We start from the raw sequence: 14,835 nt of genomic DNA on the forward strand, positions 1-14,835 counted from the left end.
CTGATGATGTGCCCTGTAAACTTTCACTCAATCCACAATAAAAACCTTAAATTAAAAAAAAAAAAAAAAGAAAGAAAGAAAACTGGAAAATGAAAGAAAGGAGGAAACATGGGAGAAAAAGAGGAGTTCATGTCAGAAAAATCGACATATAAGTAGAAATTATTTATAAGACAGTAATTGTATTAAATTGAACGAAACAACCAATGGGGTCATTTGTTTTTTTGTCGCCACAGAATCTGAGGCATTTTTCACTTGCATTTTTGCCTATACACTAGATTTCCATTTTAAGTGCTTATTATAGTAGCTATAAAGAGCTCTGCTAGCGTAGTGGTTACGAATTGGGCTGCGAACCGCAAGGTCAGCAGTTCGAAACTACCAGCTGTTCCATGGGAGAAAGAAGAGGCGTTCTGCTCCCGTAAAGATTTACAGCCTCGGAAACCCTGTACAGGGTCGCTATGAGTTGGAACCGACTCCATGGCACACAGCCACCACCACCATGGTAGCTATAATTGTTTCTTGCCAAATTTGAAAGTTTCTACTTAGATGAAGCTTACTTCTGACACTCCTGCTCTTATTTCAACCTCCCTCCCATGATTATGATTCTTTCCTTTTCCTGGTTTCTTACATTTCATTTCAAAGAACTAGGAGGGTGCTTTGGTGGCATTACAGATAATGGACATTAATCAGGAACAAGATTCTAGTAGCTAGGTACCCTGGTGATTTGGCCCTTCAGTCCTCAGCTGATAACCAAAAGGTTGTGGTTTGTACCAATCAAAGAGAAAGATGTGGCAGTCTGCTTCTGCAAATATTCCAGCCTTGGAAACCCTGTGGGGCAGTTCTACTCTGCCTTATAGGGTCACAATGAGATTGAATCAACTAAAGCAGTGGGTTTGGTTTGGGGTTTATAATAGTAGCTTGACTTTTTCCAACTAATTAAGGTATAAAGTGGAGGCAATGAGTGAGGGCAATAGCAGATGTATGAGAGTTGAGCCCCTTACCTGTCACTTCACAAGTCAATGTAATGTTGTCTTTCTCTTTTACCTTCACATCTTCCAACATATTCTCACCCACAATATGGGGTGGGACTGAAAAAAAAAAAGAAAAAGTAAGTCACAACTCTAATTTTATAGGCATCAATATTTAGATTTTCAGTAAACTATACCCTTAAAATCAAACCCCAAAATTCTGATTCATTATTTGCTTACCAGACTAATGTCACAATATTAATAAGACCATTTCTAATTTTCAGATATATAATAAAGTTATATGCTATGGATTTAATTATCATAAATATTCTAAACCATAATCTCTGGATAAAATGGTTTCAACAATTCAGTGTGTAAGAATATATGTTAGACATTTATTTGATTCACTAAGGAGTTCTGGTATGGTGCTATATATAGGATAAGCACTGGACTGCTAACCACAAGGTCAACAGTTCAAACCCACCAGTCACTCCTTGGAAACCCTATACAAAGTCACTAAAAGTAGGAACTGACTCAATAGTCCATAGCTGTAACAAATAACTCTAGTAAGCACTCAAGTTATACAGTGGCTTAGAATATTAATGAACAGTTGGGAAATGACAAGACATGGCATTTTAACCATTTTAATCAGATTGCCTCCAACCTTTTCCAACACAGAATTCTTGCCAAATGTGAAAGTTCAGTGACCAAACACTATATCCATATGAGACAAAACTATAAGTAAATTTCAACTCTGCTCCCAGAATGATGAGTCACTTAGAACCATTTCTACGCATTGCAGATAATATTTAAGTACCTAATACTGAAAGCCCAAAGATTTTTCTTTCTTCACCAGCTGCATTCCTGACGATACAAGTATACCGGCCAGCATCCTCTGTTCTGGTCTGCATCAATCGTAGAGTCCTACCTCCTGGAGAAGCAAATCACCAGATGACTCCAGAAGAAAAAGAAATCTTTACAAGTTATTCAAGTGATACACAATTTAGGTAAAAATTTAACCAATACACTTGGTTGTTGTTGTGGTTAAGTGCTGTCAAGTTGATTCCAACCCATAGCGACCCTGTATAGGGTTTCCGAGGCTGTAAATTTTTACGGGAGCAGAAAGCCCCATCTTTCTCCCACGGAGCAGCAGGTAGTTTCGAACTGCTAACCCTAAGGTTTGCAGCCCGATTTGTAACCACTACACTACCAGAGCTCCTTATACAGGGTTTAGAGTCCTTTAAAATGAATTTATGACAAGTTTAAAACCTATTTGAAGTATACTAGATGATTGAGAAGAATTTTCTAGTTCAATGGAGAAGTAACAGCAACAACAAAAGATGTCCTAACTAAAAATAAAGACAATGCTTATGACAACAGATAAGACATGGAGATTCACAGAGCAGGTTATCTTTTTAACATAGTCTTAAAACAGAAGTATACTGTAACACACAGAGGAATTGAAAGAAAGCCAGACTACATGGGGTATGAGTAAGATCATGGCGGTAGAAAGATATGAGTAATGGTACCTAAGACACATAAGATATCGTTGTTGTTAAGTGCCTTTGAGCTGGTTCCAACTAATAGCGACACTGTACAGAGTTTCTGAGGCGCAGCAGGTAAATCTGAACTGCCAACTCTGCAGTTCAAACTGATTTTGCGGTTCAGTGCATTATACTACAGAATCACTCCTATGGTGGGCCCTTTAAAGTCAAGCTAAGAAGTTTAGACTTTATTGTGTACACCACAGGACATAGAATTGTATAAATAACAAAAAAGTCATGATCTAATGTGTGCCTTAGAAAGATAACTGTGGCAGTATGTAAAGGAAAAGATTCCCAGTTTGAAGTTAAACATATGAATGGGAATTTTAGAAAGATGAATGGATGACATCTGGTGGCATCAATGTTTAAGTGAAGGAATGAGAACAGATGACTGATTTTAATTGAGTTCCATAGAATCCTAGTATTAGTATTTATATAAAAATTTATTAAATAAATCTGCTTTGGGTTCATTTTATATTTGGAAATGTATGTAACATCTTGTTTAAGGAAATATTCTTCATTCAAGAAGAGTATGTAGACTTAAAGTTAAGCTATAATTAATGAGAGGTGCATTTTGGAAAGAACCTACATTTAAGGACAAAGAAAGAAGTAACAAACGAACCTTAACCCTCTTCAGTGAACTAAAAGATGCACTAAGAAAGTAGGGTTCTAGAAACTATTTTAAGAGCAAGTACAAGATATAAGAACAAGTCATTTCTTAGATTTTAATAATTTCTACTTGGTATATTTTGCCTGTTGTCCTAAATTTGAACTGAAATAATTTAAACAATGTTTAACTAAGTTTTCATGTAAATATTCACCTGGATCTAGTTTTCTCAGTAGTTTTCATCTGCTTCCTGTTTTTATAAACACAACAAGCTGTCATCCCATCCCCAAATCCACACAAAGGTGAACTCAATAGTACAAATTTGTTCTGACTCATAGCAACCATGTATAAATTTTCCAAAGAGTAGCTGATAGGTTTGAACTGTTGACCTTGGGGTTCGCAGTCCAGTGCTGATACTACAGCACCACACCAGAAGTCCAGTAGTACCAATGGTTGAGTCTTTTTTAGACAACATACATAACCTGAACTCAGTTTGATGTTTTTGTTTTTTCTCAACTTAATTTAGGCTAACAAAATTGAATACAAAAATAATTTTAACATGCTAAAAACATGTTGATGAGGGAAGGATCCAAACACTCACTGCTATTCCAGATTAGTGAGAACATAGTATGAATCCAGTTGAGAGATTTAAGCAAAACAACTTCTATGAGTCACTGTTGGCTCTACCCACTCAACCTCATAAGTCTCATGATCTTTCTTTTTTCTTTGTTCCCTAATCCTCTCGCGTACTTCAGTGGTGGGTGGGGGTGGGAGAGAAGGTTGTCAAAGTAAGTTGCACATTTTATGGAAACATTTCTTGTAGCTTTTAAATCTTTATAGCAGTTATCTGTTCTTGGCTGATAACTTGATAACAATAATAGGGTCTTCACCAAAGTAATGCATTAAAAAAAAAAAAATCTGCACTTAATTTCTGAAGAGGACTAATCTTAATTAAACAGAAGTGTGCAGCAGACTGAGCAAGAGCCAGGGAGGTCATATGCCATTGATTTGATTCTCATTTATCTATTGCATAAGACACATGTTCAGACTATAAAACTGGACAACTCCTCTGGCAGCACCACAAGGTGAAATACTTCTCATGTGTTTGTTCAGGGATTCCCCAGCTGCTAGTCAAAGAAAACAAAAACTAAATGAAATGAAAACACCATTCCTATAAATCTATTGTCAGCCGGAGTATAACACTCTATGTTGCCTTTTACATTTACAGGAGTCTTATTATGTTATTTTATAAATTTTTCAATAATAAGGGATGTCAAATAATAAGCAAAATAATATAAAGAGTCATTTCAAGATAAGAAGAAAATATGTACAGATTTTTGTAACCAAATTATAACCGTTGCTATTACTACACATTCCTTAAGGTGAGCAGAGACTGGAAGTCCTAGGAAAATGAAAGTATCATAGTAAAGACATAAGAAAGTTTCCCTAGACAGGGAACCCTTTTACCAGATTGTCTGTGACAAAAAAACAAACAAACAATAAACATGTATTAGCTGCTTACCATATGAACAGGCATTCTGTAAACTGCTTTACATACATTACCTCATGATGCTTTCGGATAAGCACTGCCCTGTTAACTGCAAGGGCAGTGGTTTTACATATATATTTGTTGTTATTTGTACTAAGTGCCTTTGTGTTGGTTCCAACTCACAGTTACCCTGTATAGAGTTTCCAAGGAGTGGCTGATGGGATTGAACTACCTGTGGTTAGCAGTCCAGTGCTCACCCTACATCATTACACCAGGATAGAGATTAATAGTGTTTACCTCTTTGGGTTAGTGTAAAATTAGGTAATGTATGTAAAGCAGTTATATGGAGAAACAGAGGAGTCGTGGTATGGCACTGTAGCATAAGCACTGGACTGTTAACTTCAAGAGCAGTGGTACAATATATGTATTTGTTGTTGTTTGTATTAAGTGCCACACAAGGTCAGTGGTTCGATGTCACCAGCCACTCCTTGAAAACTCTATACAGGGTTACTATTATGAGTTGAAATTGACTCGATGGCACTTAACAACAAACAATGATAGATAGATAGATAGAGACAGAGACAGAGACAGAAAGAGTAAGAGAGAGCATCACAAATGAAGTCAGTAGTAATTTACATATCTCTTATTATTTGTAAATCAGGATCATGAAGAAACACATTCCTCAAGACATACAGACCTAATTCCAAAGAACCTACCAACTGTTTTGTGGAAGAAAAGACCTGACAATCTGTTCCCACAAAGATTACAGCCCAAGAAATTCGATGGGGCAGCTCTACTCTGTCTTAAAAGGTTGCAGATGTAGAAATCAACTCAACATCACACAACAATTTCAACACTAGGAAAATATCTTTCATGAAAAATGGGAACTATGCTTTCTTTGAACAGATTTATGAGAATGCATGCAGCTCATTACCTCAAAAAGTAGCTCATTTTAATTTTAAGTAATATAAATATTTTTGTTGGTGTTTATATTTAGATCAATGGAGTCCTGGTGTGGCTGTAGGATAAGCACTGGACGACAAAGTAGGTTTGAATTGCAAGGGCGGCGGTTCAAATTTACCAGCTGCTCCTCAGAAACTCTATACAGGGTTACTATGAGTCAGGACTCAATGGCACTTAACAACAGCAACAACATATTTAGACTAAAATGTATCCATGAAATCTTCCATACACTGGTGTTAGTAAAGTGTCCATGAATAGGTTGCAACTCAATAGTGACCCCGTGTAAGGTTTCTGAGGCTGTAAATCTTTGTGGGAGCAGAAAACCTCGTCTATCTCCCTTGTAATGACTGATGTGCTCAAATTCCTGACCTTGTGTTTGCAGTTCAGTGCATATCCTATGGAGATCATTTTAGTTTTTCAGGCTAAATTCAATCAGACGTATTAATTATTTTGAGATAATTTATCATCATGGTTACCATTCATTGAAAATATTGTCAATAAATACTTCTTCCAATCTTCTTAATAAAATGGACTTCTGGTGTGGTGCTGTAGGGTCAGCACTGGACTATGAACCACAAAGTAGGCAGTTTAAACCTACCAGCTGCTCCTTGAAAATCCTATACAGAATCACTATGAGTCGGAACCTACTCAACAGCACTGTACAACAACAAGCCTTCTTAATGGAGTTCTGGTGTGACACTATAGGTTAAGCACTGGATTGCTAACTGAAAGGTCAGTGGTTCAAACCCAACAACTGCTCCTCAGAAACCCTACATAGTGTCACTATGAGTCAAAGCCAACTCAAGGGTTTTAACAACAGTCTTCCTACTAAGAACTGTGAAGTACACTTGGCCTCTTAGTTTTCTTATTTGAGAAAAATCTGTATTATTTAACATATTGTATCTATTACATTTTATTAATGTGGCAGAATGTTGCATATTTTTAAAGCCACAATAAAATGTTGTTACATATTGAGTAAAAAGTTTTGGAGGTCTTTTTACATGAAGAACACAGAAGCTCTGTCATTGGGTGCCTAATGGCCTAATGACTCAGTTTTGACTCATAGTAACCTATGTGCCATAGAATGAGACACTAAGTTGAGGTGTCTACTGCAAATTCAGCATCTACCAGCTACTCTGTAGGAGAAAGATAAGGCTTTCTACTCCTGTAGAGATTTACAGCTTCAGAAATGCTATCTAAGATCGCTATGAGTCAGAGTCAACTCCACAGCACATTACCAGTATCACCACCACTTTATCAAGCATGATGTCCTTCTAGATAATGTGCCTGAAGTGCGTGAGACTAAGTCTTGTCATCCTTGCTTCTATGGAGAATTCTAGCTGTATTTCTCCCAACACAGATGTGTTGTTTTTCTGGCAGTTCGTGGCATATTCAATATTCTTAGCCAACATCATAATTCAAATGCATTAATTCTTCTTTCCTATTCCTTATTCATTGCACATCTTATGCATGCATATGAGGCAATTGCAAATACCATGACTTCTGTCAGGTGCATCTTAAATCTTAAAGTGACATCTTTGCTTTTTCTTACTTCAAAGAGATCTTTTGCAGCAGTTCTGTCCAGTGGAGTGCATTATTTAATTTTCTGACTACTACTTCCTTGGGTGTTGACTGTGGATGCAAGCAAGATAAAATCCTTGACTACTTCAATATTTTCTCCATTAATCATGTTACTTATTGTTCTAACAGTGAGGATTTGGTTCATCTTTAGGTTGATGTGTAATCCATACTGAAGGTTGTAGTCTTTGATTTTCATCGGTAAGTGCTTTAAGACTTGCAGCAAGCAAGATTGTTACATATACATATCACAAGCTGTGAATAAATCTTGCTCCAATCCTGATGTCATGTTCTTCTTCATATAGTCCAACTTCTTGGATTATTTGCTCACCATACAAATTGAAAGGATACTTACTCTTGTACTATGTACTCAAGTTCCACACAAGCACAATAAAGTGCTATGGAATTCCAACTCTTTGTTATCCATACTTTGTTATGATCCACACAGTCAAATGCTTTTCATAGTCAATAAAACACAAGTAGACATATTTCTGTTATTTTTTAGTTTCAGCTAAGATCCAGCTTCCATTCCTCTTCTGAATATAGTTTGAATTCCTGACAGTTTTCTATTGATTTACTGCAACCAGTTATTAATTGTTTTCAGCATAATTTTATTTGCATGTGATACTAATGATATTGTTTGATATTTTCTGTATTCCACTGGATAAGTTTCCATTGAAATAGCCAAGTATATGATTTTCTTTCACTCTATTGGCCAGGCAGTTGTATTACAAATTCTTTGGCATAGATGAGTGAGTGCTTCCAGTACTGCATCTATTTGTTTAACCATCTCAATTGGTATTCTACTGGAATCTTGTTTTATCAGTAATTTCAGTACAACTTGAACTTGGAGGCTTCAGTACCATTGATTCTTTATGTTGATCATATTCTACATTTGTAATGGTCGATCTTCAACCAGTTATTTTTGGTATAGTGATTTTGTGATTTTCTTCCGTGTTCTTTTGATATTTTCTGTGTCCTTCTATGTTTTGCCCATAGAACACTTTAATATTGTCAAGACTTGACTTCTTCAATTCTTTTTTTTCAAGAAATGCCAGGGGTGTGCTTCCCTTTTGATTTTCTAATTCCAGATTTGCACATTTCACCATAATACGTTGCTTTGTTTTATTGAGCTACATTTTGAAATCTCTTCAGTTCTTTTATGTCATCATTTCTTCTGTTCTCTTTAGCAACTCTTCATTCAGAAGAAAGCTTTAAAATCTTTTCTGATATCAAATTTGGTTATTTCTTTCTTTCCTGTTATTTATTTTTTTAATGTCCTTTTACTTTCTTTTTGGAGGATGCCTGGATGTAATCCCATAACTTCGCTTGTCTTCAACCATGAGAATTCAGTGTGTCAAATTTATTCTTGAAATAGTCTCAACTTAAGTCAAGTATAATCTAGGTTGTACATTGGGTCTTACGAAATTTTAAATTTTTCTTCATCTTCAACTTGATCTTGAATATGGTCTGTTTTACAGCTGGCCTCTGACCTTGTTCTGACAGAAGATATTGAGTTTCTCCATTGTTTATTTCCACAGACGTAGTCAAATCAATTCCTTAGTATTTGATTCATATTTTGTAATATAAATCATTGGTCTTACAAAATTCTATCATGCTACCTCTGGTACCATTTCTATCACCAAGGCTATATCTTCCAAATACTGATTCTTCTTAATTTCCAACTTTTACATTCCAATCACCAGTAATTACCATGACTTTTGATAGCATAGTTGACCAGTTTCAGACTGCAGAAGTTGGTAAACACTTTAAACTTTTTCATCTTTGGCATCAGTAGTTGGCACATAAATTTGAATAACAGTCATATTAACTGATATTTCTTTTAGGGGTACAGACATTATTCTATAACCGACAGCACTGTACTTCAAAATTGATCATGAATGTTCTTTATATGATGATGCAACACTGTTCCTGCTCAATTTATCAGTTCTAGAATAGTAGAACGTAAGATTGCCTGATTCAAAATGACCAGTACCATTTCATTTCAGCTCACTAAAGTCTAGAATAACCATCGAGCATTCCATTTAATTTTTTGACAACTTCCAATTTTCCTTAATTTATCCTTCAGACATTCCATGGTCCTATGATCTCAGCATCATTTTTATCATTGGTTTGTGAACCTATGTGCAGAAGTTGACCACACTTTAGCTTGTAGACTTCACTCAGAAGTTCCCAGCATGGGGTGTGTCTGAATTCTGAAGCCTTCATTCAACATTTTAGGTATTTTTCTATGTGTCTGAATTCTGAAGCCTTCATTCAACCTTTTAGATATTTTTCTAGGTATCTAATCTTTTTATATAACCACAAATTTGGCACATTCATTTTCTTTGTCTTTCTCCAATTTGTTAGTAAAAGGAACCACGTGCTATTTTCTGTGGCATGCCACACTAAACCTTTCTCCAAGCTTGTACTGATTCATAAAAGACAAGGTGTCTAGGTTTTTCTATATAATTAGATGAGGAATAGGCTGAATATTCTTTTTATAATAATGGTAGAAGTCTTAGCTCATAAAAACTACCACATCCAGGAAATATAAGTTTTACTCAGATTAGAATCATGAACAAATTGGAAAACTTGGCCATGAAGGCACATTATGTAACATGATTCACTCTACACTTGGGATTCAATTTCAACACTTCTTTCCATTCTTTACTTTTCAAATTGTTTGATACTTTCCTATTACTTAAATGTTGGGACTATGAAATGATAGTCCCCAAATTTATGCAACAGAAGAGTTCAAGATATCTTTTTAAAAGGAGTGCTGTAAGATAAGCACTCAATTGTACGGTCAGTTTGAACCACAAGGTTGGTGTTGCACACTCAACAGCCACTTCTGGGAAATCCTATACAGGGTCACTGTGAGTTGAAACCAACTCAACAGCACTTAATAACAATAACAACAGAGAATTTTAGAGCTTTTATGAATTTTCATATAGCTCTGAGTCCATCTCAATATATTTTAGCATGATTACCAAAGTGAACAGTAATATAAAAGCATATAAGGCAATAAAAACACATAGAAATGAGAATTAATAAGAATTTTTTGGTTTTATGAAGTTAACCAAAATATCAGGTTACTAGAATTTCTAATACCTGAGAGTATTCTCACAGAACTGCTAAGACTGACAGGCCACCCATCTTTAAGCCAGGTTATTGAAGGCAGGGGAATTCCTGAAGCTTCACAAATCAGGGACACTGAGTTCTTTTCTAACACACTGATATTTTCAGGTGTCCCACGAAGCCCTGTGATGCTCGGAGGTGCTGTAAGACATAACAAAACAAGTAATAAATGGACAGTAAAGTAGCCAATACATATCAAAACACAAATACCAACCAGCTTATTGTTAATAATAAGCATTTTATTTTCTGATTACTAGTAAGTAAGGCTCGAAGCTCTGTTGACACAGTGGGGTAGGTAAGCATGGGTTGCTAGCCACATGGAGAGTGGTTCAAACTCAACAGCCACTCTGCAGGAAAAAGATGCAATTGTCTGCACTATAAAGATTTACAGTCTCAGGAATCCTGAGACAGAATTGACTCAACAGCAAGAGGTTAGTTTATAACCAAAGTAAGCAATCACAATGATGTGCTTTTTATTATGTGTATGTGTTTAAAATTTCTGAAAGTAAAAATATCACTTCTTCCCCAAGATTAGCACTAAATGACTTTCATATTATTATTCTAATTGTGGTATTTCCCATGGGTCATTTGTCTTTTCTGGTAAGTTTCCAATATGAATTAATGATCTTCATGCTATATACAGAATTTTCTAACAAACGATTCTTGTCCAAAGAAATTAATCTAATGAAAAGATACTTAGGATGATTCCTTTTCTCTTTTATGTTCTGATCCCTTGGACTTGGTTCACACATTGGCTGCAAGCTACAGAATATTAACATTGACTTTGTGTATTTAAGTTTTCAGATTTGTGTCTATTAAATTTATCATTGTTTCTATATATTTAAACATTACATTTCGAGTTGAATATATCCAATTAGGTGTCTATGAGCATGGGCCTTTTTTCTTTTTTAGAAAAACGTTTATGGCTTATTAATTAACATATTGAAGCAGACTTCTTGAAAAGTCATTCCCAAATGATACAGAGCCAGAAAGCTCAAAGGAATTTAGGGTTATGCCAGTCTGGTTAAGAGAGCTAATTTAGAAAACATATGGTTGTAGAATTTAACATTGGACACCATTCAGTTGAATGTACTTGAAGAAAACAATAATCTATTTTATTATTTTCTTTCCTAAAAGAATAATATTATGTGTTTATCTCAGCAAATAAGAAATGGGAGGTAGGACATAGAATGTGAAATGATAAGAGAACTGGTACTTATTTGGAAAATAATAGATTATAAATAGAACACTTTCAGCACTGAGGGACTACAGCTCTATCCAGAAGGCTACAGATTATATCAACCAGTGATTAGACCTACCAAGACTCTTTAGACTTACCGTGTACACTTAAGTCGTATTTCCTGTCAGTCATTCCTGCTACATTCACAGCTACACACACATATCGGCCTGTGTCAGATACATGAATGTTCCTCAACTTAAGGATACGACCTTCACTCAGTATTTCCACTCCTTTTCCCTTGACCAAGGGGTGGCCATCTTTCATCCAGGTCACTGCTGGTTGAGGAATGCCCTGCACTTCACATTCCAAGGAAGTACTCTTCCCTCGAGTCACAGTCACTTCAGTAGGGTGGTTGCCACTATTGGATATAGTTGGACGAACTAGGAAAACAAAAAAGGAACAAAATTAGAACTATTTTGCTCAAATCTTACATAGGAATTATCATAGCCAAGTTAAATAAATTTTGAAGTCAAAATATCAACCACCAGAGAAGCAGTGACACCAGGGATGGAGGCAGAGACGATGACATGGGGAGATGGAGCGGCTGGAGACTTTGGACCTGGAGAGAGAGAGGGGAAGTGTGCGGACGACAGAGGGGCAGGCTCACAGGGTATCCCCTTTGGTTGATGGATGATGCATGGAAGGTATTGTAACCATGGCAAGGAAACAATATACAACGGGATCAATGTGAAGCTGATATTCTCCCATGTAAACTATCACATAAATCACAATAAAGCATTAAAAGAAAAAAAAAAAAAAGAACATCAAGGATTGCTGGCAGACACTAGAAACTAGAAGAACATTCCATAGAAGGAATCAATGACCAAGATCCCAATTTGGACTTTTAACCTCCAGAAATTGAGAAAATAAAGTTTTGTTCTTGAAAATTAAAAAAATCAACCACCATAGAAGAGACCTAGCAGTATACCCATGGCATTACAATACTGCTTGGCTCAATTCTTTTTCTTCAATATGTTTCAGTAAGTTCACATATGTAATGGTCAGTGTTCTGTGTCAACTGGACTAGGTCAGGATTTCCAGAGGTTTAGCAGTTGAGATGTACTTATTCCCATGGCAATGAAACGTGATACAGCCAGAGTTAACTCTGATGAGTGACTATGAGCAGCCAGTCAATTAAAGGGTTGCTTCCTTGGGGGAATATGACCTGTTCCCAATATAATGGACATATGGGAGTGATACCCTCTCTTCTGCTGGGGACCTGGGATCCTAAAATTTTAAGATAATAAACTTCTCTTTATATTTATACATATATATGTTTCACGTCCTTAGAAAACCTGGCCTAAGAAATGTGGTACCAGTGAGTGGGGTTCTAGAGAAACAAAATCAAATTGGTTCTCAGTCTGACTGATTTTAAAGTCACTGATACAGGGTCGAAGCATGTCTGACCTCCACTTCATAGGAATCAGCCTTGAGCTGATCTTGAGTTTGGTCTTCTTTCTCTATTGTGGAGTCAGAAGAAGTCAGACATGGTCGGTCCTCACCTGGTTTAAGCAATTGGCACTGCGATCAGGATTCACTGCAGTGGTTTCAGACCTATGACATTATGAGGTTTAATAAGAGAAAAAATGAAGTAACATGGGATAAAATACTTAAACAGAGGGGACAGCAGAAGCTTCTGGAGTTGCTTGGAGCCAATGACAAGCTAGTTAAACAGGGCAGGTGGAGGGCCAGGCCTATTGGAATCCACTCTGCCAGAGGCACATATGCATTTGAATAGGGTTAGTGCTAGGGAGAAGAAAAGATTGAACTTGGAGGTTTATTTAAAAGGTTTATGTGTTTGACTGTCTTATGTATATTGGGTTTCTCCTGCATATTAATGCAAATATTTGACAAACATCTATGATAGGAATATTTGGAATTGTGATTACAGAGAATTTATAAGCCCACCTTCAACCTATACTTGATTGTACTTGCTAAAAGGGGAGTTAGAATTTGCCTGGAAAAAATCTTCTAGGTTAAAGGCTTTGTAGAGTATGGGGCATTAAGTGGAATACCTGAACCGCACCCAAATAATCAGAGTTTGTAATTTGCATTTGAAAAGACATTCAGACCAACCCAAAATTGTTGGTAGAACAAGAGATTCATGATTGAAAGAAAGCAGAAAAAAGCCAACAGTTTGGCATTTTGAGTTTTGGAGGCATCAAGGCAAAGAAAAATTGGCCCAACAGGAAAAAAAACAACAAAACCCTTCTAGGACTGAAAGTTAAAGGGAACTGGAGAGCTTTAAGCTGGCTGGTGACCACATGGGCCTATGTGTGAATAGAGTTTGGGGAAATGCAGCACTGATGACATGAGCTGAGTTTGGACATATTCTATTGGCACACACTGACCTTGAAATAAGAGAGGGAAGGCTGCCTAGCCTGAAGTTTAGGCCATTGTGTGAACTTCTGAGCTCAAGGGCACTGACCTAGCCCATAGGGCCTAGGGTTGAGAGTGAAGGGGCAGCTGATTTGAAGTGCAGGGAGGTGTGTGTGAATTCCCAAACTTTGAGCTGGTACCCATTTGACCTAGGTTGGGTGGCTATGATTGAGCTGACCAGAACCTGAGTAAATGAAGCTAAAGATGTTTGATACTCTGAGCAAGTGTCAGTTGGTACAATTTGTTGGGCTAGCCTTTTGCGTATGAAAGAAAGTTGTTCAAAATTTCAATCGAATAGAAGATTCTTCATATCAAAGGAACATGCTTTTCTCCTCAGTGCACTGGATTGATTGTTGTTGTTAGGTGCCATCTAGTCAGTTCTGACCCATAGTGACCTTATGCACAGCAGAATGAAACACTGCCCGATCCGGGGCCAACCTCACCACTGTTGCCACGCTTGAGTCCATCGATGCTGCCACTTGGATAATCCATCTTGTTGGGGGTCTTCCTCTTTTTCTCTGACCCTCTATCTTACCAAACATGATACCCTTCTCCAGTGACTGGTCCCTCCTGACAATATGTCCGAAGTATGAGAGACGAAGTTTGGCCACCTTGGTCTCCAAAGAGAACTCTGGCTGCATCTTGTTGGGGGTCCTCAAGCTGACATCTTTGCTCTTCAACACTTTAAAAAGGTCTTGTGCAGAAGATTTGCCTAATGCAATATGTCGCTTGATTTCTTGACCGCTGCATCTTCGAGTGTTGATAGTTGATCCAAGAAGAATGAAGTCCTTGACAACTTCAGTTTTTTCTGCATTGATAAGAATGTTTTTTATTGGTCCAGTGGTGAGGATTTTTGTTTTCTTTACATTGAGATGTAATCCATAACGAAGGCTGTGCTCTTTGATCTTCATCAGTAAATATTTTAAGTC

The 14,835-nt window shown here is 36.8% G+C and overlaps 1 protein-coding gene across 1 annotated transcript in view; it reads right to left on the reverse strand.

The window, feature by feature from the left end:
- The window catches only part of HMCN1 (hemicentin 1), a 665,929-nt gene that overhangs the window by 177,760 nt on the left and 473,334 nt on the right, over nt 1–14,835 (reverse strand). Inside the window, exons 44-47 of the mRNA XM_006872707.1 lie at nt 11,626–11,907; nt 10,261–10,428; nt 1,783–1,896; nt 999–1,085 (exon numbers count right to left, since the gene is read on the reverse strand). Of these exons, the coding sequence (XP_006872769.1) occupies nt 999–1,085; nt 1,783–1,896; nt 10,261–10,428; nt 11,626–11,907 (651 nt within the window). The remainder of the gene's footprint in view (nt 1–998; nt 1,086–1,782; nt 1,897–10,260; nt 10,429–11,625; nt 11,908–14,835) is intronic.

The sequence above is a fragment of the Chrysochloris asiatica genome, unplaced genomic scaffold, assembly GCF_000296735.1.
Source record: "Chrysochloris asiatica unplaced genomic scaffold, ChrAsi1.0 scaffold00210, whole genome shotgun sequence".
NCBI classification, from domain to species: domain Eukaryota; kingdom Metazoa; phylum Chordata; class Mammalia; order Afrosoricida; family Chrysochloridae; genus Chrysochloris; species Chrysochloris asiatica.